This window comes from Somniosus microcephalus, chromosome 12 (genome assembly GCF_052327205.1).
Source record: "Somniosus microcephalus isolate GS21.2 chromosome 12, FLI_Smic_1.0, whole genome shotgun sequence".
In the NCBI taxonomy this organism is placed as follows: Eukaryota; Metazoa; Chordata; class Chondrichthyes; order Squaliformes; family Somniosidae; genus Somniosus; species Somniosus microcephalus.
In genome coordinates, this window is record NC_140998.1 from 163,132,239 (window position 1) to 163,159,625 (window position 27,387).

General features: G+C 46.8%; 1 protein-coding gene across 6 annotated transcripts in view; it reads right to left on the reverse strand.

Moving 5' to 3' along the window:
- eif2ak4 (eukaryotic translation initiation factor 2 alpha kinase 4) overlaps positions 1–27,387 on the reverse strand; it is a 123,231-nt gene that overhangs the window by 7,144 nt on the left and 88,700 nt on the right. For 4 of the 6 annotated variants that reach the window (XM_086003752.1, XM_086003754.1, XM_086003755.1 and 1 more), the window contains 12 exons: positions 26,649–26,817; positions 25,326–25,442; positions 23,318–23,383; positions 22,829–22,999; positions 20,582–20,716; positions 17,638–17,742; positions 17,034–17,162; positions 13,197–13,277; positions 10,733–10,845; positions 9,491–9,552; positions 7,641–7,738; positions 3,000–3,068 (listed from right to left, as the gene is read on the reverse strand). In XM_086003752.1, coding sequence (XP_085859878.1) covers positions 3,000–3,068; positions 7,641–7,738; positions 9,491–9,552; positions 10,733–10,845; positions 13,197–13,277; positions 17,034–17,162; positions 17,638–17,742; positions 20,582–20,716; positions 22,829–22,999; positions 23,318–23,383; positions 25,326–25,442; positions 26,649–26,817 — 1,315 coding nt within the window. The remainder of the gene's footprint in view (positions 1–2,999; positions 3,069–7,640; positions 7,739–9,490; positions 9,553–10,732; positions 10,846–13,196; positions 13,278–17,033; positions 17,163–17,637; positions 17,743–20,581; positions 20,717–22,828; positions 23,000–23,317; positions 23,384–25,325; positions 25,443–26,648; positions 26,818–27,387) is intronic. The other 2 variants (XM_086003753.1, XM_086003751.1) reach the window with 1 other exon arrangement.

Consider the following 27,387-nt stretch of genomic DNA (forward strand, 5'->3'; position numbering starts at 1 on the left):
GGCCTCCAGCCCTGAACCCCACATACTACAAGGCAATCCTGTGCCAGTCTTCACACAGCTGAGAGTGGGAACAGATACAGTCCCGGCAGCACAGGGAGCTTGCTGCAAGGGAACCGGGTGGAGGACAATTATACAATATAGCAGGTTGTACAAACGGAGGCCCTCAGGTCACATACAACTCCAAGGCCAGCCCTCGACGGACAGGAAACTCTCTACTTTGTGCTTATTTCTTAAAGTGCTGTTTGAACTGTGTGTGCCTGGTGGTTTGGAGTGGGACAGTTTTTAAGCAGTTACCTCACAGGTGGATCAATCAGGCCACCCAGATCCCTTAGTACGGGCAGGTTGAGCTTTATGTAAATAGATGGGAATAGGGATCTAAACTTTATAAGTGCCGCCCCCCACAACCACCAAGAATCCTTGGTCCACACCAATGCGACCCACAAAAACAAAAAGGTTGGACACCCCTGCAAATAGAGCAACCCATCCGTCAACTGGAACTAATGGCAACGAGGCAAAATGGGCAACATTCCCAGACCATAGTACAGGGCAAGCTGGGGAAGGGGAGGGTGGGGAAGAGAAAAAGGAACTCCCTCTCACTCCTCGGTCTTGCCATGAAGTCCTACTAATCTGTTGGTGTTTGGGTCACAGTATTACTCTCAGCCCAGCTAGGCTGCACTGTGGGGTTTCTGTGATTCTGTGATTAGTATGGATAGAGGATTAGTTACTTAACAAAAAGAGAGAGAGAGCAGGGCTAAACGAGTCATTTTCAGGTTGACCGGCTATAACTAGTGGGGTGCTGCAACGATCAATGCTTGGGCCTCAACTAGTTACAATCTATATACTAATGACTTAGATGAAGGGACTGACTGTAATGTATCCAAGTTTGCTAAGGATACAAAGCTAGATGGGAAAGTAAGCTGTGAGAGTCTGCAAAGGGATATAGATAGACTAAGTGAGTGGGCAGTAAGGTGGCAGATGGAGAATAATGTGGGGAAATGTGAGGTTATTCACTTTGGTAGGAAGAATAGAAAAACAGAATATTTTTTTTAAATGGTGAGAAACGATTAAATGTTGATGTTCAGAGAGATCTAGATGTCCTCATACAGGAAACAGAGTTAGCAGCAGGTACAGCAAGCAATAAGGAAGGCAAATGGCATGTTGGCCTTTATTGCAGGGGGGTTGGAGTATAAGAGTAAGGAAGTCTTGCTACAATTGTACAGGGCTTTGGTGAGACCACACCTGGAGTACTGTGCACAGTTTTGGTCTCCTTATCTGAGGAAAGATATACTTGCCTTGGAGACGGTGCAACGAAGGTTCACTAGGTTGATTCCTGGGATGAGAGGGCTGTCCTATGATGAGAGATTGTGTAGAATGGGCCGATACTCTCTGGAGTTTAGAAGAATGAGAGGTGATCTCATTGAAACATATAAGATTCTGAGGGGGATTGACAGGGTAGATGCTGAGAGGTTGTTTCCCCTGGCTGGAGAGTCTAGGACTAGGGGGCATAGTCTCAGGATAAGAGGCCAGCCATTTAAGACTGAGATGAGGAGAAATTTCTTCATTAAGAGGGTTGTGAATCTTTGGAATTCACTACCCCAAATTGCTGTGGATGCTGAATCGTTCAGTATATGCAAGGCCAAGATAGATTTTTGGACTCCAGGGGTATCGAGGGATATGGAGATTGGACGGGAAAGTGGAGTTGAGGTTGAAGATTAGCCATGATCTTATTGAATGGCGGAGCAGGCTCGAGGGGCAGTATGGCCTATTCTTGCTCCTAATTCTTATGTTCTTATAGTTTATCTGCTGAAACATCTCACTGCGGAGACCTCAGGAATGCCAGAGATGATACCTACTCTAATACTGTGATGAAATTGCTTAGCTCCCATCTTAACAGTTTCAGTTCTAAGAAGGAACACAGGAACAGGAGGAGGCCGTTCAGCCCCGCAAGCCTGTTCCTCCATTCAATCAGATCATGGCTGGTCTGTATCTTAACTCCATTTACTCGCCTTGATTCCATAACCCTTGCCTAACAAAAATCTAACAATCTCAGTTCTGACATTTTCAATTGACCCCCCAGCTCATCAGCTTTTTGGTGGGAGAGAGTTCCAGATTTCCACTAGCCTTTGTGTGAAGAATTCATTCCTGACATCACCCCTGAACAGCCTGGCTCTAATTTTAAGGTGAGGCCCCCTTTGTTCTGGACTCCCCCACCAGAGGAAATAGTTTCTCTTGCTACCCTATCAAATCCTTTAATCATCTTAATACACCTCAATTAGATCACCCCTTACTCTTCTATATTCAAGGGAATACAAACCTAGTCTGTGCAACCTGTCCTCGTAAGTTAACCCTTGGAGCCCCGGTATCACTCTGGTGAATCTGCGCTGCCCCCCCTCCAAGGCCAATATATCCTTCCAGAGATGCGGTGCCCAGAACTGAAGGCAGTGCTCCAGGTGAGGTCGAACCAGAGCTTTATACAAATATAACACCCATTTGAGATAAAGGCCAACATTGTACTAGCTTTTGTACCTGTCCACTAGTTATTCATGATTTCTGTACATGTACCCCTGCACCTGTTTGCTCCTGCACATTTCCTAGCTTCTCGCCAAAATACTCTGATCTATCTTCTTTAGGTCCAAAGTTCTCAGCATGTCTGTGCACTCATGGACTCACCATTTAAGGGATGAACTTCAAAATGGTTCGGCGAATTCAGTAAACTGCACTCTTTCTACTAAATCAGGGCCATTTCTATCAGTTCATTTTAATGGGAGCTTTTTATCAACGGGAAGAAGAGGGGACACACTATGAAATGACTTATTCACCACTCTCCCTTTCTCTTGGTCTCACTGCCTTCCTTCAGGAATTGAGTATGTAATCAGCAGCCCTGTCTCCCAGTCATTGTGTCATGTCCTGCTCCTTACACTCTGCGGCACAGTCCGATTCTTGTAAATGCTGCCCAACACCAGCCAGCAGCACTGTGCACCATTCACTCGGTGACTCACCGCTAAAACTTCAACTTCGCTGCTTTTCTGCTGCAGGTTACCAACAAAGGCTTGAAGTCTTGAGAGAACCTGGAAAGAAAAGAGCCGCTTTCAGAATGACTGACGGGGGCAAGTGGTGCAGCACATTAACCTAAAATAAAACAGCATTTGCTCCCCTCCTCTCTCACTCTGTGGGATCAGGTTCGACAGGCACCAGGTTTTGATAAACTGCATGACTACTAGGCACTGATGCACTCACCTGTCTACACAGAGTCACACTCACATACAAGGACCATGTTGTTTTTAGTACTTGTATATGTGTGACGAAAACTGTACAGTAAGCGGTTTTTAATCAGAGGAGTAACAGCCCTTGGAAGAGGGAAGAATTTAATTTGCTAGGGCTTAAATTAGAATGGATACAAGGGTAGCAGAGTACAGTAATTAAACATTTCTCAGTAAAATATTCATGCGATTGTTAAAAAAAAAAAATCGATTAAATTGAAGGTTGATGCACTCCAAGTAAAAATGCCTGTTCTTTTAACCCTGAACCTAATTTAAGGCATTGTATGTTGAGCAATCTCAAACTGACAGAAATGCTTCTCCCATTTCACATTAAATAACACCTACAAGATATGCAAAAGTACTCTAACAGCACTTTTAACATAAAATGCAAACGTCTCCCGAGGGGTTAGTGGGAGCATGTCCTGGGAATAATCATGCTGGCATGTGCTTTGGGGAAGGGGAGGGGAGGGGAGGGGTATAACCATTTGGAAGGTGGGGACATTAAATTAGCCACCTACAGTCCTAAGCACACTGTATATTTTGAGCTTGGCTAGATGGGGGAACATTAGAACATGGGAATGAAGCAGTAAATAAATTTAGTAAATAAATCACCAATCACAGAAATTACTAGCAAAACAGATCAACCAGCAGCCAAAGACACATGTGGAGTTAATGCTTCAGCTGGGATCCGTTGTCACTGGTTTTTGATAAAAGGTCAGTCTTTCAAAATGTAGAGTGAAGACCATCTTCAAGAAAAGTGACAAGTCCGATTGCGGTAATTACAGAGGAGTTTCCCTGTTGTCTGCCACAGGGAAAGTCATCGCAAGAATCCTCCTCAATCGACTTCTCCCAATGGCTGAAGAGCTCCTCCCAGAGTCGCAATGCGGATTCCGCCCACTAAGGGGCACAATGGACATGATCTTCACCGCACGTCAATTACAAGAGAAATGCAGGGAACAGCACCAACCGCTGTACATGGCCTTCTTTGATCTCACAAAGGCCTTCGACACTGTCAACTGTGAGGGATTATGGAGTGTCCTCCTCAAATTCGGCTGCCCTCAAAAGTTTGTCACCATCCTCCGCCTGCTTCGCGACGACATGCAAGCAGTGATCCTGACCAACCGTTCCACCACAGACCCAATTCACATACGAACCGGGGTCAAACAAGGCTGTGTCATCGCACCAACGCTCTTCTCGATCTTCCTTGCTGCAATGCTCCATTTGACCCTCAGTAAGCTCCCCACTGGAGTGAAGCTAATTTACAGAACAAACGGGAAACTGTTCAACCTCCATCGCCTCCAGTCCAGATCCAAGGTCGTCCCATCCTCTGTCGTCGAATTACAGTATGCAGACGACGCTTGCGTCTGCACACACTCGGAGGTCGAACTCCAAACCATCGTCAATACCTTCACCGAAGCATACGAGAGCATGGGCCTTACATTAAATATCCGTAAGAAAAAGGTCCTCTACCAACCTGCCCCCGCTACATAGTACTGCTCCCCAATTATCAAAATCCACAACAAGGCCTTGGACAACGTGGACCACTTTCCATATCTCGGAAGCCTACTGTCAACAAGGGCAGACGTCGACGACGAAGTTCAACACCGCCTTCAGTGTAGCCTTCAGTCGTCTGAGGAAGAGAGTGTTTGAAGACCAGGACCTCAAACCCAGCACTAAGCTCATGGTCTACAGAGCAGCAGTGATACCTGCCTTGCTGTATGCCTCAGAGACATGGACCATGTACACCAGGCACCTCAAAGCACTGGAGAGGTACCACCAACGCTGCCTCCGTAAGATCCTGCAAATCCATTGGCAGGATAGGCGCACCAACGTCCGTGTTCTTGCTCAGGCCAACATCCCCAGCATCGAAGCTTTGACCACGTTCGATCAGCTCCGATGGACGGGCCACATCGTCCGCATGCCCGATACGAGACTCCCAAAACAAGCGCTCTACTCGGAGCTCTGGCACGGCAAGAGAGCCCCAGGTGGGCAGAGGAAATGCTTCAAGGACACCCTAAAAGCCCCCTTGAAAAAGTGTAACATCCCCACCGACACCTGGGAATCCCTGGCCCAAGACCGCACAAAGTGGAGGAGAAGCATCCGGGAAGGCGCCGGACACCTCAAGTCTCTTCGCCGGGAGCAAGCGGAAGCCAAGCGCAGGCAGCGCACGTCAACCCAAGCACCCCACCCACCCGCCCCTTCAACCACCGTCTGCCCCACCTGTGACAGAGACTATAGCTCCCGCATTGGACTCGTCAGTCGCCTGAGAACTCATTCTTAATGTGGAAACAAGTCATCCTTGGTTCCGAGGGACTGCTAAGAAGAAGAGTGTGACCTGTTCTAACTTTCCAACACTATTTGGTATGAGTTTTTTTTTCCAGTCTCAGCATTGAGCACTCCTATGTCAGCTGTTAATTAACAGCAGGGATTAATTAAGAAAGGGAAAATAGAATATAAGAGTAAGCTTGCAGGGAACATAAAAACTGACTGTAAAAGCTTTTATAGATATGTGAAGAGAAAAAGATTGGTGAAGTCAAGCATAGGTCCCTTGCAGTCAGAATCAGGGGAATTTATAATGGGGAACAAAGAAATGGCAGACCAATTAAATACATACTTTGGTTCTGTCTTCACAAAGGAGGACACAAATAACCTCCCAGAGATGTCGGGGAACATAGGGTCTGATGAAAGGGAGGAACTGAAAGAAATCAGTATTTGTAGGGAAATGGTGTTGGGGAAATTGATGGGATTGAAGGCCGATAAATCCCCAGGGCCTGATAATCTACATCCTAGGGTACTTAAGGAAGTGGCCCTAGAAATAGTAGATGCATTGCTGATCATCTTCCAACATTCGATGGAATCTGGAACAGTACCCATGGATTGGAGGGTAGCTAATGTTACCCAACTATTCAAAAAAGGTGGTAGAGAGAAAACGGGGAATTACAGACCGGTAAGCCTGACATCGGTAGTGGGGAAAATACTAGAGTCCATTATAAAAGATGTAATAGCAGAGCACTTGGGAAACAGTGACAGGATCGGACAAAGTCAACATGGATTTACAAAAGGTAAATCGTGCTTGACTAATCTACTGGAATTTTTTTGAGGATGTAACTAGCAAAATAGATAAGGGAGAACCAGTGGATGTGGTGTATTTGGACTTTCAGAAGGCTTTCGATAAGGTCGCGCAAAAGAGATTAGCGTGTAAAGTTAAGGCACATGGGATTGGGGGCAAGGTATTGACTTGGATAGAGAACTGGTTGGCAGGTAGAAAGCAAAGAGTTGGAATAAACGGGTCTTTTTCCGAGTGGCGGGCAGTGACTAGTCCTTGCAGGGATCAGTCCTTGGACCCCAGCTATTCACAATATATATTAATGATCTAGATGTCATATCTCCAAATTTGCAGACGACACAAAGCTGGGTGGGCGTGTGTGCTGTGAGGAGGATGCAGAGAAACTACAGGATGATTTGGACAGGTTGGGTGATTGGGCAGAAGCATGGCAGATGCAATATAACGTGGATAAATGCGAGGTTATCCACTTTGGTGGCAAAAACAGGAAGGCAGATTATTATCTGAATGGCAATAGATTGGGAGAAGGGGAAGTGCAACGAGACCTGGGGGTCCTTGTGCACCAGTTGCTGAAGGTAAGCATGCAGGTGCAGCAGGCGGTTAAGAAGGCAAATGGTATGTTGGCCTTCATAGCGAGAGGGTTTGAGTACAGGAACAAGGATGTCTTGCTGCAGTTGTACAGGGCCTTGGTGAGACCAAATCGTGAGTATTCTGTGCAGTTCTGGTCGCCTTATCTGAGGAAGGATGTTCTTGCCATAGAGGGAATGCAGCGAAGATTCACCAGGCTGATACCTGGGATGGCAGGAATGACATATGAGGAGAGATTGGGTCGATTGGGCTTATACTCGCTGGAGTTTAGAAGAATGAGAGGGGATCTCATTGAAACTTATAAAATTCTAACAGGACTAGACAGATTAGATGCAGGAAGGATGTTTCCGATGATCAGGGAGTCCAGAACCAGGGGTCACAGTCTAAGGATAAGGGGTAGGCTATTTAGGACAGAAATGAGGAGGAATTTCTTCACCCAGAGAGTGGTGAACCTGTGGAATTCTCTACCACAGAAGGCAGTAGAGGCCAATACATTAAATATATTCAAGAAGGAGTTGGATATATTTCTTAAGGCTAAAGGGATCAAGGGGTATGGGGAGAAAGCAGGGACCGGGTACTGAACTTGGATGATCAGCCATGATCGCATTGAATGGCGGAGCAGGCTCGAGGGGCCGAATGGCCTACTCCTGCTCCTATCTTCTATGTTTCTATAGCTTGGTTTAGGACCCACATAAAGCGAAGGAGCACTGAAGAGGTCGCCCGCTTACCTTTTCTTCGTATCGCCGTTTAGAGCCGGACGACAGCTTCTCGGGTGAAATGAAATTAAAATTTGGCACCATGGAACCTCCATGTGGTTCAAAAGACCCTGTGGGGAAAGGGAAATGGTAAAAAAATAATAAAGCTGATAACCAACTATGTGATCAAATGTAATCATTCCTTATACTACTGCAGTGCTGTCATTAGTTTATAAAATACACTAGTCGATCTCCCTTGGCACTGAACACAGGCGATTGATTAAGTGCATTCTTTGATTAAGCTTTTTTTTTTTTTTTTAAAAGAGAGCAGGAGATTATTGGACAAGGATGCACAGACATTTTAAAGTCCTCCCTTCTGTCTTTATTTTCATATTTCTTTCATAATTTCTTACGTCCACATTTATAATGGAAATTGCTTATGTAACCTATGCGATTAGTGCAAGATGTGCCACCCCTACCCGATGTTTAAAATAACATTTCTTCCTGTTTCCCCAACTAGACCTCACCCCCGGCCAAGAGGGTATGTAAGTGGTCTACTCGTAGTCCTTGACCTGCATCGCTCGGACTTCGTCTCTTGCAGGCACGTGAGCACAGCCCAGGGTAACTGCTCGGATATGTTCTCCGCCTCCCTCCCAAGTGCCCTTCACACAGGACATTTGTCCAGCAACATGGTTACCGATTTCATCAGGTGGGGTGGCTCGACGTTCAATTATTTATCAATGTATTGGGTTGGTTGATCAGTTTCATTGCTTTGTCTACCTCCATTTCTAATTTTCTCCTCTGCTCCCCAGGTACATTGACACTTACCTGCAAGCAGGCAGGGAGGGGAGAAGATGTGGTTAGTTGGTACAGTTCAACAGTCACTAGCAGCTCCCTGCCACCTCCTCCAAGTAGCACTGCTTCATGTGCGAGCCCAGGTAGCAAGTGACCAGGCTATTGGATCACAGAACACACTCCATCCAAGCTTGGGCAAGAGGATGGGCTACTCCTGTCCTCATCTGACTCCCACACACGTACTTGCCAGATGGGGCACTGGGCAGAGAACATGAGCAGAACCCTGCCTGATTTTCCCCCCCATCCTCAGCCCAGTGGTGCAGATACCAATTGGCCTGACTGCAATCAACAAATCTGGCAGAGAGCCGGAACTCAGTCACCTTCATTGAGCAGTCTAGTCTGGAAGACTGGGCGCAGATACCTTATTTCTTTAAGTTACTGCATTAAGATACACATGGTGCAAAGTTCCTACGCTTTCAGGCTATCTTATTAAAAGAGTGAGGGTGTCTGGAGGTCTTTGCTGATCTCCCCTGCATAGTCCCGATGTCTCGGGTAGTGGTCAGACTATCAAATGCATTTTGTTAGCTGTGAAGGCTTTTTCTTCAGTTATAGTCAATATTTTTACAGTCATTTAAAAAGGTGCCTGAAGAACGAACAAAATGATGACATACTTTTACTGTTCTGAATTTAAGATATTGCTGAATTAAATTAGAGTCATCGACCTATTAAATTGTGAAAACCAGACTTTTATTGTGGCCAGTGATACAAGGCCAAGAACAACCTACTCTTATTAAATTGAGATGAACAAACTAAAATGCCTTCTTGACTGGAATGTGTTTAAAGTTAATACTGATGTTATTAATGATTTCTGCTGTTTTAACAGATTTTCAATTCCTAAGGATAAAAGAAAGTGATTGATAACATTTTTGTGCCTTCAAAGCTCATGTTTGGAAAATTAGAAGTCAGTAGAGCTGAAACGGTGAGAGACCGTTACATTATGCTCTACCAGCTACACCGTGCATTATAGGTAGAAGCGCAGTGTGTGTGTAAAACAGTGGTGCCACTCGGTCACAGGAGGGCTGTATTACCTGTAGTACTGCAGGGTGATCCCTTTGGGCACTGTGAGGAGAGGATCTCTGGGGTTTCCCTGCTTAAAATAAAACACAAGGAAGTAAGACAGTTAACAGAAAGCAACACAGGGAGAGGAGGTTCACATCAGGAGCAATAATCGTTTATATTTTAAACTTTTGACACTGGCCTGAAGTGAGAGTTCAGGGAAATCTATCCCTCTGATCTTAAGCATATTATTCCTTATTTTGCTTGGACTAATGAGTCAGTTACTCATTAGTCCAAGCTGCTTGGAATCCTGAAGCCGAGTCAGGACAGGACAGGACAGTTGTTGGTGCTGCTCAGGCCAAGTTGGTGGTCAGTTTTTACGAACTGATGACATTGTTTTTCCTTTTTTGCAAGACGATTCAACAAAACTTCTTGTTTCAATAACTTCTGCCCGATTTGGCCACTCTACTACAGCTGGGAGGGTGTGATATCTGGGCTCACGTGTAATATAATCAGCACTAAGAGAGGCATGTTACACAGGATACTCTGTTGCTTCTCTCCTCTATGAGAGGCAGGGACCTCCTCCCTCATCTAACTGGTGATATCTAGAGAATTTGGTTTTGAATCAAAGAACTAAAACACAAAGGGGAAAAAAAGGACTTCTGTACTTTGTTAGGAGAAAGGAGAGCAATGTCTCAAAAACCTGATCCCCAGATTCACCAAACTGCAGTACTACCAAACCTTGCACTAACCCTAGACATCACATTCGATCCCAAGCATCATCAACGACCCTTCACTGAATCAGTAACAAGTATGGCAGAAATGTTGATATTGCCCAGTGCACCAGTGTTAGTTCCACATTGGAACTCTCGAACGCCATTCCTTGTCCCCATCAATATTTTTACTGCAAGCGTTTAGCTAATTCCCTCAGATTCAATAGGCCATTGTGGTAATCTACAGTCTCTTAGCAACCCAATAGCTAGCAATGAAAACAACTTCGAAATTTGTTTCTGCCCTTTGCCCCTGTGCTTCCAGTACTAATCATGATTCTAGCCCTTTGATACCAATTCATCAGTCAATACCAATAATCTTTGCGATTTACCCTCTCATATTTCAGAACACTATCTGCCCCCTGACCACCTCTGCTCTAGTAAACACAACCCTGGTCTCCAAGTCTCATCACCGGCACTACTGGTTAGTGTCCAGTAATGACCAGACACCAAGTCCCTGCCAATCAGAATCATTCGCACTCTGGTCTGCAGGATCACTCTCACCTGCTGCTTCTTTCCTCTGACATTTTGGACCGGAGTTTCTGGGATAAGTGCTCTACCACCTCTGCTTCCAAAATCCGCTTTTCAGTTTGCTTGTCCTTTTCAAATGACCTCACCTGAAAGGAAGAAACATAAAAGCCATCACACTGTGAGGAACGCCCCCACCCTCATCACCCCCAATCCATGCAGCTGGGGACTCCCCCCTAAATACTGCGGGAAATCACCCGCCACCTCCCCCCCATGAGAACCATTAGATGCTCTGTTACCACATCTCAGGACTGAGCATGCACCATATCATTCATTAATATGTGGGACAGGCTCTCATCAAAAACAGTCAGTGCTACAATTGGATTTACCCTCTGGAAAGGCTCTAGATGGGCATCAGGGTGAGATGATGATTGTAAATGTAGAGGATAGTTACTGGCAGACAGTCCTGACTGAGACTGCCTGGGAATACTGCAGTTCCATTTCTGCTGCTGTTATGGAAATGTCATCTGCAGAATTCAACCAACCAGGCAGGGTTCAATAACACAGGCTGCAATGCTACACTAATAATACTGGAGTCACCTTCAATTACCTGACTGGAGGCAGGGGCGAGGCGAAGAGGGAGGGGTCAGGTAGAAATTTCAGTATCATCTTTCTGCTTATTTTTTTATCCTTGCTTGTTCAATTCTTTCTCCTTTCTCATTCCATCTTCCTTCTCTCCTGAAGGCATAGATTTTTGCAGAGATACTGTCTAGTTTCAAGGGAACAGTAGTGGTTATGTTACTGGACTAGTAATCCAGAGGCCTGGACTAATGATCTGGGGACACAAGTTCAAATCCCACCACTGCAGCTGGGGAATTTAAATTCAGTTAATTAAATAAATCTGGAATAAAAAGCTAGTATCAGTAATAGTGACCATGAAACTACCAGATTGTCGTAAAAACCCATCTGGTTCACTAATGTCATTTAGGGAAGGAAATCTGCCGTCCTTACCCGGTCTGGCCGCTATGTTTGACTCTGAACTGCCCTCTGAAATGGCCTAGCAAGCCACTCGGTTGTCCAAGGGCAATTAAGGGATGGGCAATAAATGCTGGTCTTGCCAGTGACGCCCACATCCCGTGAATGAATAATTAAAAATAAATCATATTGTTATCGATACAAAACAATCTTCTCAACAATGGCCCTTCGCGCCTGCTCCGCCATTCAATAAGATCATGGCTGATCTTCTACCTCAACTCCACTTTCCACATGTCCCTCGATTCCCTTAATATTCAAATAGCTGACCCCTTATTCTGAGGCTGTGACCCCTGGTTCTAGACTCCCCAGCCAGGGGAAACATCCTCCCTGCATCTACCCTGTCAATCCCTGTAACAATTTTTTATGTTTCAATGAGATCACCTCTCATTCTTCTAAACTCGAGAAAATACAGGCCTAGTTGGGTGGTTCTGAGCGGCAGCCTGAAACTTACAAACACGTTCCAATCTGCAAAATTATTGACTAAATGACAATTGAACTCCAAATGACCCACGTAACTGTTTACTTAATAGCAATTAGACTTTGTAGCCTTCAGGGGATGCAGTTCCACTGTAGCAGAATAATACATTATGTACATAAGAACATAAGAAATAGGAGCAGGAGTAGGCCATACGGCCCCTTGGGCCTGCTCCGCCATTCAATAGGATCATGGCTGATCTGAATCTAGACTCACGTCCACTTCCCTGCCCTCTCCCCGTAACCCCTAATTCCCTTATCTGCTAGGAAACTGTCTATCTCCATTTTAAATGTATTTAATGTTGCAGCTTCCACAGCTCTCTGGGGTAGAAAATTCCATAGATTTACTACCCTCTGAGTGAAGAAGTTTCTCCTCATCTCAGTTTTGAAAGAGCAGCCCCTTATTCTAAGATTATGCCCCCTAGTTCTAGTCTCACCCATCAGTGGAAACATCCTCACCGCATCCACCTGATCAAGCCCCCTCACAATCTTATGTTTCGATAAGATCGCCTCTCATTCTTCTGAACTCCAATGAGTAGAGGCCCAACCTACTCAACCTTTCCTCATACGTCAACCCCCTCATCTCTGGAATCAACTGAGTGAACCTTCTCTGAACCGCCTCGAGAGCAAGTATATCTTTTCTTAAATATGGAAACCAAAACTGCACGCAGTATTCCAGGTGTGGCCTCACCAATACCCTGTATAACTGCAGCAAGACTTCCTTGTTTTTATACTCCATCCCCCTTGCAATAAAAGCCAAGATTCCATTGGCCTTCCTGATCACCTGCTGCACCTGCATACTAACTTTTTGTGTTTCATGCACCAGGACCCCCAGATCCCCAGATGCATGGTGCAACATTCCTGTCCTTATTAGCAGTGCATACAGTGAGCAAAGCCACTGGAGATCCATGTGGACATATTTACTTATAAGCAAGGAGCGTTGGAGCGTTTTAACATTGAGAGGAATCTTAAAATCTGAACAATTTGTTACCTTCACATGGATAACCTCCTTATCCGAGACCAGGACTGAGTAATTGATTCCAGCCTGTTTGCAATGCTCTTGAACTTCTTCCTGCGATAGAAACAGCCAGTACTGTAACTTAAAACTATAATCACTGGAAATCGGAAACACAGCTTCAATTCACATTGTACATGGTGGTAATCACTTGCGTATTTGTGCCTTTCCTGACCCCCCCCCCCCCTTCCACCCCACCCTGAAATTAAGCTGCCATCAATGGAGCTCCAGTCACTTAAATTATACCAGCTTCCCAATTCTACTGCACGTATTAACTGGGAGACACAGCTTCAATTCACATTGTACTGGAAATATAATAAACAAAGATTGGTTCAGTAAACATACAACGTGGTGTGGCACTGAGCCATTCAGACAGGAAAGTCACAGGTTCAATCCCTGGTCAGTCCTGAGTTGGCCGATCTCAGCTGGGGTAACGGTGGATGTGAAGTAAATTGGCCGAGGAAGGGGGTGGAGATGGTGAAGAGGTCCATCTGTGTTCCCACTCCTGTCATTGTTCAGTGACCGCTGCCGTGTGGCTGTCGACTGAAGATAACCTGGTTCAGTTGTGAACTCCCTCTCTTGTGCCCTGTCGATGGTCAACTATTTGCACATGAAGAATGGCCAAGGTGCCCGAGTGCCACTAGTACCCGTGGAGCTATAGCCAAACACAAGTGACCACCTTAAGGAGGAAGATTTTTTTATTTTTAATTAATTCAGGGGATGTGAGCGTCGCTGGCAAGGCCAGCACTTATTGCCCATCCCTAGTTGCCCTTGAGAAGGTGGTGGTGAACAGCCTTCTTGAACCGCTGCAGTCCGTGTGGTGAAGGTGCTTCCACAGTGCTATCAGGGAGGGAGTTCCAGGATTTTGACCCAGCGATGATGAAGGAACGACGATATACTTCTAAATCAGGATGGTGTGTGACTTGGAGGGGAACTTGGTGGTGTTCCCATGCGCCTGCTGCCCTTGTCCTTCTAGGTGGAAGAGGTCGTGGGTTTGGGAGGTGCTGCCGAAGAAGCCTTGGTGAGTTGCTGCAGTGCATCTTGTAGATGGTACACACTGCAGCCACGGTACGCCGGTGGTGGAGGGAGTGAAAGTTTAAGGTGGTAGAGGGGGTGGCAATCAAGTGGGCTGCTTTGTCCTGGATTGAGTATTGTTGGAGCTGCACTCATCCAGGCAAGTGGAGAGTATGCCATCACACTCCTTACTTGTGCCTTGCAGATGGTAGAAAGGCTTTGGGGAGTCAGGAGATGAGACACTCACCGCAGAATACCTAGCCTCTGACCTGCTCTTGTTGAGACAGTATTTATATGGCTGGTCCAGTTAAGTTTCTGGTCAATGGTGACCCCCCAGGATGTTGATGGTGGGGGATTCAGCGATGGTAATGCCATTGAATGTCAAGGGGCGGTGTTTAGACTCTCGCTTGTTGGAGATAGTCATTGTCTGGCATTTCTGTGGCACAAATGTTACCTGCCACTTGTCAGCCCAAGCCTGAACGTCGTCCAGGTCTTGTTGCATGCGGGCATGGACTGCTTCATTATCTGAGGAGTTGTGAATGGCACTGAACACTGTGCTTTCATCAGCGAACATGCCTATTTCTGACCGTATGTTGGAGGGATGGCCATTGATGAAGCAGCTGAAGATGGTTGGAGCTAGGACACTGCCCTGAGGAACTCCTGCAGCAATGTCCTGGGGCTGTGATAATTGACCTTCAATCACCACAACCATCTTCCTTTGTGCTAGGTATGACTCCAGCCAGTGGAGAATTCCCCACCTCCCCCCCCCCCACCCCGATTCCCATTGACTTCAGTTTTACTAGGGCTCCTTCATGCCACACTCGGTCAAATGCTGCCTTGATGTCAAGGGCAGTCACTCTCGGCTCACCTCTGGAATTCAGCTCTTTTGTCCATGTTTGGACCAAGGCTGCAATGAGGTTGGCAGCCAAGTGGTCTTGGCGGAACCCAAACTGAGCATCAGTGAGCAGGTTATTGGTGAGTAAGTGCTGCTTGATGACACCTTCCATCACTTTGCTGATGATTGAGAGTAGACTGATGGGGCGGTAATTGACCGGATTGTATTTGTCCTGCTTTTTGTGGACAGGACATGCCTGGGTAGTTTTTCACATTGTCGGATAGATGCCAGTGTTGTAGCTGTACTGGAACAGCTTGACTAGAGGCGCGGCTAGTTGTGGAGTCTTCAGCACGATAGCCGGGATGTTGTCGGAGCCCACAGCCTTTGCTGTATCCAGTGTGCTCAGTCGTTTCTTGATATCATGTGGAGTGAATCGAATTGGCTGAAGACTGGCTTCTGTGATGGTGGGGACCTCAGGAGTAGGCCGATATGGATCATCCACTTGGCACTTCTATTCATGGAGCCTCCTCCTCCCGTTAGTTGTTTAATAGTCCACCACCATTCACGACTGGATGTGGCAGGACTGCAGAGCTTTGATCTGATCCGTTGATTGTGGGATCGCTTAGCCCTGACTATAGCATGTTGCTTCTACTTTTTAAGCATGCATGTAGTCCTGTGTTGCAGCTTCCCCTGGTTGGCATCTCATTTTTAGGTACACCTGGTGCTGCTCCTGGCATGCTCTTCTACACTCCTTATTGAACCAGGGTTGGTCCCCTGGCTTGGTGGTAATGGTAGAGTGAGGGATATGCCAGACCATGAGGTTACAGATTGTGGTGGAATACAATTCTGCTGCTGCTGATGGCCCACAGCACCTCATGGATGCCCAGTTTTGAGCTGCTAGATCTGTTCTGAATCTATCCCATGTAGCACAGTGGTAGTGCCACACAACACGATGTGGGGTGGTCACTGCTACCAATACTGTCATGGACAGATGCATCTGCAACAGGTAGATTGGTGAGGACAAGGTCAAGTAGGTTTTTCCCTCGTGTTGGTTCTCTCACCACCTGTCGCAGGTCCAGTCTGGCAGCTATGTCCTTCAGGACGCGGCCAGCTCGGTCAGTAGTGGTGCTCCCGAGCCACTCTTGGTGATGGACATTGAAGTCCCCCACTCAGAGTACATTCTGCGCCCTTGCTATTCTGTGTTTCTTCCAAGTGGTGTTCCCAGTGGAGGAGTACTGATTCATCAGCTGACGGAGGGAGGTAGGTGATCATCAGCAGGAGGTTTCCTTGCCCATGCTTGACCTGAAGCCATGAGACTTCATGGGGTCTGGAGTCAATGTTGAGGACTCCCAGGGCCACTCCTTCCCGACTGTATACCACTGTGCCGCCACCCCTGGTGGGTCTGTCCTGCCGGTGGGACAGGACATACCCAGGGATGGTTAATGGAGGAGTTTGGGACATTGGCTGAGAGGTATGATTCTGTGAATATGACTAGGTCAGGCTGTTGCTCGACTAGTCTGTGGGACAGCTCTCCCAATTTTGGCACAAGTCCCCAGATGTTGGTGAAGAGGACTTTGCAGGGTTGACTGGGCTGGGTGTGCCGTTGCCGTGTCCATAGCCGGTGCCAAGGTCGATGCCGGGTGGTCCGTCTGGTTTCATTTTTCTATTATTTTGTTTCGTAGCGGTTTGTTACAACTAAGTGGCTTGCTAGGCCATTTCAGAGGGCAGTTAAGAGTCAACCACATTGCTGTGGGTCAATTGTTGATCTCTGTGACCTCTGCAATGTTGTCTGGATAAAAAAATGCACCGGTGTCAAAGAAGACACTAACTATACAAATGAGAATTCATGGTGGTAATTACTTGAATATTTGTGCCTCCCCGCCCCACCCCCAAATCAAGCTGCCATCAGTGAGGCCCCAGCCACCTAAATTATACCAGCTTCCCAATTCTACTGCACGTATTACCTGGGAGACATTGTGTAGCAACTCAGCGTTTATCCCGACGGTCCACAACTTCTGGATGATGCTGATGGCTCTGTCACTCGCCATCCTCCCGACTGCAACCACCAGTGTCTCACAATGACTGACAGCAAGCTGCAATGGAAGACAAAAACTTAACCTTGGACATGGAGTTATCAACGTACAGTTTACAAACAGGTCACTGGCACAAGTCAAAGGACCAAAAGTGTTTGTGCTGGAGTCCACCCCCCCCCCCCCGCTCCCGTCTACCCCCCCCTCCCGTCTCTCCCCCCCCCCACCCCCCGTCTCCCCCCGCTCCCGTCTCCCCCCCCCCCCCTCCCCCACCCCCCCCCCCCCCCCGGCCGATCCATCCCCTCCACCCCGCCCCCCCCCCACAGCCGATCCATCCCCCCCCACCCCGCCCCCCCCCCACAGCCGATCCATCCCCCCCACCCCCCGTCTCCCACCCCCCGTCCCCCTCCCCACCCGGCTCACAAACTGTCTGTCGCTATCTACTCCTCTTGTTTGGCCAATACATTACAGGTGAAGCCAGCAAAGATTTAAAGTGGAAGAGGTCAGTGAAGTAAAACTTACTTTGCAGATAACTCACCGGCTCAGATGTGTTACAAAGCGTGGAGATTTTATCCAAGGCAAGGCTGACTCCTACGGCAGAGGGTACTGGTCCCACGACTTGTGGTCCCTGGAACTCTAGGATCTAAGGGAGTGGAAAGAGAACATTTTTACCATTCTGATTTCGTGAAAGAGACACTCAGATTTACAACTGTGCTGAGCAGCTTTGTAAATGGTGTATGGGGTAAATGGACATAGAAACATAGAAGATAGGAGCGGGAGTAGACCATTCGGCCCCGCGAGCCTGCTCCGCCATTCAATGCGATCATGGCTGATCATCCAGGTTCAGTACCCTGTTCCTGCCTTCTCGCCATATCCCTTGATCCCATTAGCCTTAAGAAATATATCTAACTCCTTCTTGAATATATTTAATGAATTGGCCTCTACTGCCTTCTGTGGTAGAGAATTCCACAGGTTCACCACACCCTGGGTGAAGAAATTCCTCCTCATCTCTGTCCTAAATGGCCTACCCCTTATCCTTAGACTGTGACCCCTGGTTCTGGACTCCCCCGCCATCGGGAACAGCTTTCCTGCATCTAGTCCTGTTAGAATTTTAAAAGTTTCAATGAGATCCCCTCTCATTCTTCTAAACTCTAGCGAATATAAGCCTAATCGACCCAATCTCTCTTCATACGTCATTCCTGCCATCCCAGGTATCAGCCTGGTGAATCTTCGCTGCACTCCCTCCATGGCAAGAACATCCTTCCTCAGATAAGGCGACCAAAACTGCACACAATACTCAAGGTGTGGTCTCACCAAGGCCCTGTACAACTGCAGCAAGACATCCTTGCTCCTGTACTCAAATCCTCTCGCTATGAAGGCCAGCCTACCATTTGCCACCTTAACTGCCTGCTGCACCTGCACCTGGACTGCCTGGTGTGGCTCCCAAAGTCTGGGAAAGCTTTATGTCCAATTCCCGATCTGGGCGGAGTTAACTGATGTCATCCAGGGCAGCAGTTGCCACCACCACAATTGGCTTCTGTGGTGCCGATGACGAAGGGAGTGGGGAAGCGCGGAGCGACGAAATCTTGCAGCGTTCCTGCTCCAGTCATCCTTGCTGGAAACTGGATGTGTGGGGATCATCAGGCAAGGACAGGATCAGCAGTGATGCCGTCTGCTGTCGAAGCGGGCGCTTGCTATCCTACACATGAATAATAGCCATTTAAAAGACGCACCAAACGGCTGCTTATGCGGTGTCCAGAGTAAATCGGGAGAAAGGGAGAGAAGGAAATTGGAGAGCCGTGATGAACAGCTACTGTGCCTTGCATCATAACCCACGGTACTGCAGGAGGGACGCTGCTTCCCGTGCTCACACTGGAACTCGACTCAACAGGTGCGTAAACAGGGCCGAGACTCTGCTGATTTTCCTCCCCCTCAGTTTAAGTGCCAGGTACCTTTCTACCGCAGCACAAGCGACAGCAGAAATCACGATACGGGAAAATATATGATGAACACAGCCCATTACTCTGCAGGACAGCACAACAGAGATTCAATAAATGACACTGCTGTGCAGCCACCTGGGCAGTTCATTTTCTGCTCTCGGAGGTGTGGACTCTTCTTGGGTTATGGGTCTCCAGTCCCTCATCCAAGTGGCTATTCTTCATGGGTGGGGCTAGAGAGGTCGGCTCTTCCAGCATGGATACCAACCCTGTTCTCACCCATACATGGACTTACAACAGGCATCATACAGTAGCAATCAGGTGCAGAAACCACAGCTGATTTGCCCCTCCAGTACCCAGAATTAACTGCATTATTCCTATTGGGGCCCTGATCGAGATCAGATAACTCGGGAAGAATGAGATATTTTCTGGGTTTGTACAGCTCAGTTTTTCACCTTAGCAACCAGACAGTACCTCGATTACATGGATTTTTAATTAGCGACAGAATCTGTAAAAAGTTAATACTGGCATATGTCTCATAGGACAGACATGTGTCACGTGTGCAGGAATATACTTCAGCGATAAGTTAATTCCAGTTCCCCCATTCCCCCTGGGGTATTAGCTAGGGCCACCCTGCACCTGAACAGTCACTCTATTACAATGACTTACGTCATTATGCACAGCTCAAAGTATCCATGTGCAGGAGCGAGATGGAGATGGACACCAGCTACACCAAACCAGATGGGAGGGAAGCGTTAACTTTTATCTGGTGTGCATTGCTCCTGTGCAAGAGTGCATACTGGGACACAAGGTTTACAGCATCGGGTAGGAGGGAATGCTGGCACAATTGGTGAAGTGTGGAACAGAGCCATTCGGAGCAGCTTCGATCCCCAGTTTATGCAGAGGTCGCCTAGCCAGCTGGGGCGGCATCACAGGTGCTGAAATTAACCTCAGTGCCTCAAGGCTAAAGAAAGGAAATACTAACCAAGTGGGCCCTGCTGGAAAGTGCATGCGGGGGAGAAGAGTGGAGGTCAGCCACGAAGCCCCCCATGCTCAAATAACTCAACAGCACTCACTGTTTAGCCTGACACATGAAGAATGGCCCCGTTTTGCGGAAATGTACCCCAGCAAGAGATGGTACATCAAATGAGGAGAGTAGAACATACTGCGTGTGTGCGCGTCTGTGTGTACGCAAGGAGAATATAAAACTAGTTAATGATCTGGACAGATGTGGGCACTAAGCCACGTGCAAGATGCTATGTTATGGCAACTAATTTATTCCTATCGTGACCGCTGATCAAACCGAATACAGTAACAATATCTCAAACAGCAATATATAGCTTTGCTTAAGGAGGCGTCAGTGACTGACTGAAGCCAGTGTTTGTTAGTACTCACAAAGGGTTTATTTGCTTATTTTAATGCCATATTGACGAGAGTGCGTTTGCTAATGAGAAGTCTGCACAACAAAACACTCCTGCATCCCGCAGCTTGTACAGCAGCAGAAAGTCAATGCTGCCAAGGAAAGCTGGGGCCCAAAGAACTCACCAGACTGTCGTATCTCCCTCCAGCTGCTAAAATATCTGGGACGATGTGGTGTCGCCGCTTCACAAACGCTACAAACTGGAAAATGACTCCACTGTGCTGTTGCACCTTATAGGCAAGGCCCAGATTGACCACCACCTGCAAAGCAAGAAACCCAGGTTCACTTCTCAACCACTGCAGATGTTAATATCAATTTCTTCCACTTCTCACTTTCTTCTGTATAGGCAATACATAGAAAGACTCTAAATGTGTGACTCTTCCAATCACTCATCATCCAACTTTTCTTGGATTCCATGGGGAAAGAGAAAGGGAGCATTGCCGTGTGAACAGACCCAGAAACACGCTGCAGTTTCTCGCCGAATTCACTTACACAGGCTGTGAGTGAGCAGACATTAGAGGCAAGACTCAATGCTAACAGGACTACTCGACTTTCAGCCAATCGAGACTCCCAGTGTCAGCGTAACGCACTCCAGGTCAGCTCAGGTGCAGGGTTAAGTTCCTGCTACTCTACCTCAACAACGTGCCTCAGCCCTGACCTCAGAACAGTTCTCAAATGCACCAGTGTGACATTTGCCCATCTCCCACTAGCCACTCTGTGGCCTCGCAGTGAGATGGCAAATGTACTGATGTGCAAGTGGCAGATTCACACTCCTGGGCTATCAGGACAGCCTTTAAAACTTTGGGGCTATCAGGACAACCTTTAAAATGCTTGGGCTAGTGGATAAAACTGGTGTGGTTCTAAAGCATAAAAATGAAAAGATCCCAGGTTCAATTCCTAGACCAGCTGAATTAGCCGCTCTCACTGAAGATAGGAGTTGTGGTGCTACAATTGGTCTCAGCGTTCCCAAGCTAGGGAGTTAGAAATAAATCAAGGTCCCATTTCCGATCGCCATCTAGCAAACCTTGGCTACATGTACCCCACAGCCAACACTCACTGTGTGGACTGACGCATGCAGAATGCCCACTTGGGCAATGTACTAGAGGGCTGCCAGTGCCCATGGAACCAAGAATCAGTGTCCACAGGAGAGGATGGAGAGAACTGATGAGGGAGGGAGATGGATGCTGATGGCAAGACTCCCACCTGAACAGTAATTAAAATGTTATATCCGTACCAATAGACATTAAACCCAACCTGTCTGTGACTTCCCTCATCAAACTTAAGTTCAGTACCGCAGCAGGGACCCTGTCGCAGTAGAGCAGCAGCTCTTGCTGCAAGTTTTGACTCAATGTTTGAAATGACTCCCAGGTGAGGAAGGGTAGTCAGCAGCTTCAATGCGCATCAGATACCGAAACAGATAGGCGGGCTGGGTCATCACATGGAAGCTTTAAATGGGTCCACTTTCAAATACAAACTGTTAGAAGGACTTTCCTGAAAGAAACTGAACGAATTGCCGATAGCTGATCCAGCATTACGTTTACATTAATGGTCAGCACAGTGGTGGCACGCCAGTACACATACCACAGTTATGACAGGGATTTCTGCCTCTCATCTATTTGGGGAACACAGTCTCCATTCTACAGCTGCGACAGTACAGGTCTCGGTTAAGGAGAGGAACTGGCAGTGTGGGCATAAAAAGCTTCATCCCACGCCACACCCCCTTGTTGTTTACCAGGGGCACTGGCCTCTAATCCAGTTTCCTGCACCACGATATATACACCAGGAAATAGTGATCTAGAACGTCACCCGCAGCAAGATCGCCCCCTGGTGATGGAGCACAGAACAACAAAGTTCAAGTCACGGGCTATCTGCCTGGTTTACCAGCTAAAAATCGATTTGTTGAGATTCCCAGGAGATAACAATCTGTCCCACTCACCAGCTATTAATTTGCAAATCTGGCACAAATTTTGGTTGCATGTTCCCCTCTTTTCACCAATTTTTCCCCCTAAAGTTAACGCCAATGCTGGGGTACAGTTCCACAGGCTGCAGGTGCTGTTCAGTACTTTGTCTTGTGTGAGCCTAAACAGGGAATCAGCAGGCTATTGTGGAAGGAGGGCCCACAGACCTGAGCCACACAGGACAGTGATCAGGAGGGGGAACGTTGGTTGATGACACCCCGGACTCTGGAGGGGAAGACAGACCAATTGTAGCGCTCTTGCTGCGCCCAGCTTAGATGAGATAGCTCAGACCGATGACTAAACTGGCAGCGCCCCAGCCTGTATGTTTCAGCTACACTCAATGCCTTAACAAGCTGAGCTATTGGGTGACGTACTCGTTGGCTGCTTAAATCACTCATTACAGTTACAACCAACCTGCAGTTTGATGTCGAGTTTCTTTAGGATTTCTGTCACCTCCTCAAGTTCCTTTAAGCCCTGTTTTGCCAGCTGGCAAACAGTTAACTTCCCCTTCATCAGAGGGATCAGCACAGTGCTCAGTTCTTCCAGATCAAACTTATCCTCAATATACCTGTACAGGTGCAAGAGCTGAATGAGAGAGAAATGGCACTTTAAAAACAGAAGTAACCTTTCCCGCTACCATCCACATTGCCAGACACACGTCCACAGCACAAACAGATGCAGAGATGCATTTACGGAAAAGCTATATAAACACGAGGGAGAAAGGAATAGTGGGATATGTTGATACGGTGAGATGAAGTAGGGTGGGAGGAAACTAGTGTGCAGCATAAATACAGGCATAGACCTGATGGGCCAAATAGCCTGTATCTGTGCTGTAAATTCTATGTAATTCTATATACTGAAGCAGATGCCATTACATCACCAACAAGCAGCCACTCAACTTACATTATTTTGCGACAGCGCGAGATTGCAGAACTTGGCTTCTATCTCTCGTCTGGTCAGCTTCCCCGTCTGCCATGGAAGAGAGAGGTTGACTGTTGTTATGTGTTAAAGGAGATGGAAAGCAAACAGTAAATCTGGCAATACACCAAATACAAATATTTAATAATTAAAGAGATTTATTTAAAAGCACAGATTTCAAGTGATCGCTACTGAAGTACGATAGCTGCGATAAGAAAGTCAAGTTAGATGCACTCACGCAGCCCTATGATTCTCAGGGATCTTGAAAAGTCCAGGCTATAACCGGATAAGTCTCCCAGGACAATTCCAGATTGCCTGCCATGAGGAAAGTTCTGAACAGCACCACCCTAGTTAGAGCAATGGAGCAGTAGTCAGGAGTGGGGCACTGGTGATCCAGGATCTTTATGGATGGAGCAGGAGACTGGGAAATGTACGAGTCCCAGGATTTGTGCAGATTGTTCTTTTACTATTGGCTAAATTTAAGTAAGAAACATAGAAGATAGGAGCAGGAGTAGGCCATTCGGCCCCTCGAGCCTGCTCCGCCATTCAATGCAATCATGGCTGATCATCCAAATTCAGTACCCTGTCCCTGCCTTCTCCCCATATCCCTTGATCCCTTTAGCCTTAAGAAATATATCCAACTCCTTCTTGAATATATTTAATGAATTGGCCTCTACTGCCTTCTGTGGTAGAGAATTCCACAGGTTCACCACTCTCTGGGTGAAGAAATTCCTCCTCATCTCTGTCCTAAATGGCTTACCCCTTATCCTTAGACTGTGACCCCTGGTTCTGAACTCCCCGACCATCGGGAACATCCTTCCTGCATCTAGTCTGTCCAGTCCTGTCAGAATTTTTTAAGTGTCAATGAGATCCCCTCTCATTCTTCTAAACTCCAGCAGGTATAAGCCCAATCGACCCAATCTCTCCTCATACGTCATTCCTGCCATCCCAGGTATCAGCCTGGTGAATCTTCGCTGAACTCCTTCCATGGCAAGAACATCCTTCCTCAGATAAGGCGACCAAAACTGCACACAATACTCAAGGTGTGGTCTCACCAAGGCCCTGTACAACTGAAGCAAGACATCCTTGTTCCTGTACTCAAACCCTCTCACTACGAAGGCCAACATACCATTTGCCTTCTTAACCGCCTGCTGCACCTGTATGCTTACCTTCAGCGACTGGTGCACAAGGACACCCAGGTCTCGTTGCACTTCCCCTTCTCCCAATCTATTGCCATTCAGATAATAATCTGCCTTCCTGTTTTTAACACCAAAGTGTGGCTCCAGAACCCTCATCCACCATAGGTGTGAGCCAGTTAGACTGCTCCAGAGCCTGATTGTGTACTTTTACTTACACTGCACATTAGTCTAATTCTTTTAAAACATTAATGGGGGACTGGATGCTCAGCGGGTTAGAGACTGCCATTTCATCGCTGGAACCTGAGCTTGTTTACAGCCCAGGCTACTGAGATGAAAGTCTCTTCCGTTGGTTGAAAAAATCCTGTGAAATGAGTTTGGGCAGTCTCAGTCCATGATATGGACCCAAGCCAAAAAAGGACTGTATTCAGTACGAAGTTGCAAATCCCACTCAGTAAAGCCACAGGATGGATGTTGTGGTAAATGGAAACATGTCACACTAAGGCAGTAGGGAGGGTGGGGCTGAGATAGACTGGTGGGACAATGTAACAGAAGCTTTCCTCGATATTTAATGTGCTTATAACTGGCCTAAATGGAACATGTTTAATCCACACCACTAATGTCCATCATCTTGAAGAGCACAAAATTCACATACAAGTTAAAAGATAACGGTCTTTTTTTTCCCTTAAGATTTCTCTGTGCTGTATCTTGCAGGGGTGGCTAGATGGTTGAAGCTGGTGGTGTTTTCATGCTAACAGGGATGAAACAGAACATCCAGAAAAAGAACAGTTTTGGCATCTTGCAGCCTTTTGCGGCTTCATCTACAGGAGCTATTTAAGCAGCTCAACAGAACTCACCATGGCACCACACAGGATGTTGCACACTTGCTGGTGTTTGTCCTCTGGTATCCCACAGTGCAGCAGCACTGCCCTCAAGAGGCAGGTGTGGTTCAGATAGATGCTGTAGCTTCGCTCCTGCAAATCAAATAAATGCAACAATCTCTCGAGGGGCAGTGTAACCAAAAGGAGAATCTGACAACCATGGTTCAGTCCTTAAAAACACGCTGATCTTAAAGAGGAATTGGGCGTATTTTTCCATTAAGTTCTTTCCTATTTTATATTGGAAAAGCAAGTTGCCACACAGTATCTTTTTTTAAAAAACTTACACACTTGTTGCTAGGCTATTCCTTCAATGCCGATAGGGAGCAGCCCCATTTAAAAGCAACGGAGGCCATAACTTCAAAGCAGCCCGAGAGCCCATTTAGAGCACTTACCCTGACAAAACCATGGTATTGGCTGGTACGTACAGCTTTCTGTCCTTTTCATTAGAGATGGTTGCGAGGATGCAAGCGACAGCATCACAAGAGCAACGACATAGTGTCCATTGGGTACTTCTCCCTGATCTAGCACGTCAATGCACGAGGACCTCAGTTTCAATCCTACACTTCCATGGTATGTAACACCAAGTCACTGAAGAATTTCACTGTTAGCGGTTTGTGCTGCTCAATCACATCTGGTAGTCCACTAAAAGATCAAGCTCACCAATTCAGCCCCTCGGCTGCTAGTATTATACTTATGAAACCAGTAACTGCCTCTGCGCTGTCAAAAAACCTGGCTCGCACTGTGCTTATAGACAACCCATTTCATTAGGATCTTTCCTCTGCTCAAAGAGGAGACACAGAGGAGGGAAGACAGAGAAAAAGAGAGAAATAAATAAGTTGCATTTATATAGCACCATTCACATCATCAGGATGTCCCAAAGCGCTTCACGGGCAATAAAGTGCTCTTCCAGCAAGTGTAGACACTGTTGTAATGTAGGCAAATTCAGCAAGAAGTTGTGCACAGCAATATCCCACAGACAGCAAGGAGATAAATGATCAATTAATCTGTTTCTTAGAAAGCAAATAAGATTAATGCTAGAGATCACAGGACATCATGTGATATATCCCAGTCAGCAGAGTGCAGTGACAAGAGTTCTCGCTTTGACCCTGGGTCTTGCTACGTTTACCTAGATGCTGGGCAGCTAAGGTGCGAGGTCAAACCCAAATAATACATCATGGATAATATCCCAGTAGATATAGCTAGACACTGTGAATCTGAACTGCAAAATCTTCAATCCTAGGGATAAAATGAACAGTACTGGATTGGAATGGATTAACAAACTATGAAATGACTCCCCACCTGCAGAACAGGAAACTCCTGAATAATTTCAGCAATGGTGTAGATCACCTCCGCATCTGGCAATGGGTTGCTTGTGACTGGTGTGACGATGTCAAACGCACATTCCAAGAGTTCTCTAGGGTGGCAGCGGTCCAGCTTTCGGGGTCTGAATACCCGTTCAATGCAGTACCTTGTGAAACAAGATAGAATGCCACGCTTTTAGGGTGTTAACATCAAACATGAGTAAAGCTCCTTCTAAACTGCCCCATCATATACTCCCAGGTAAGATACAGAACAGGTTAGATACAAAGTAAAGCTCCCTCAATCAAGCACTCTATGTCAGTAGCACAGGTTTTAGTGACAGAGTGACATTCCCTGTACACTATATCCAGCAACCACACCCAGCTCAGAGACAGGACAATTAGATATAAAGTAAAGCTCCCTCTACACTGCCTCATTAAGCACTCGTGGTCAGGTACAGCATTTGATGCACTGCCCCATTGATTTGCGTTACTTCAGCCTCAGAAGAGCATCCTACTGGGCCAGGAGATACATCCATCTTACATGTCATAGCCATGGCCTCAGGGTCTCCCAATTTAATGTCAATTTGTGCCAAACTAAGCTATTCAGGAACGTTTTATGTCGATTAAGAGCCAGGCTGTAGCAAATCATGTGACCTGCCCAAACTCAAACACAGAGGACCCTTAAAACTACAGGAAGGACTTTCATCCCATCAATCCAGGCAAAGTTTCAAACCCAA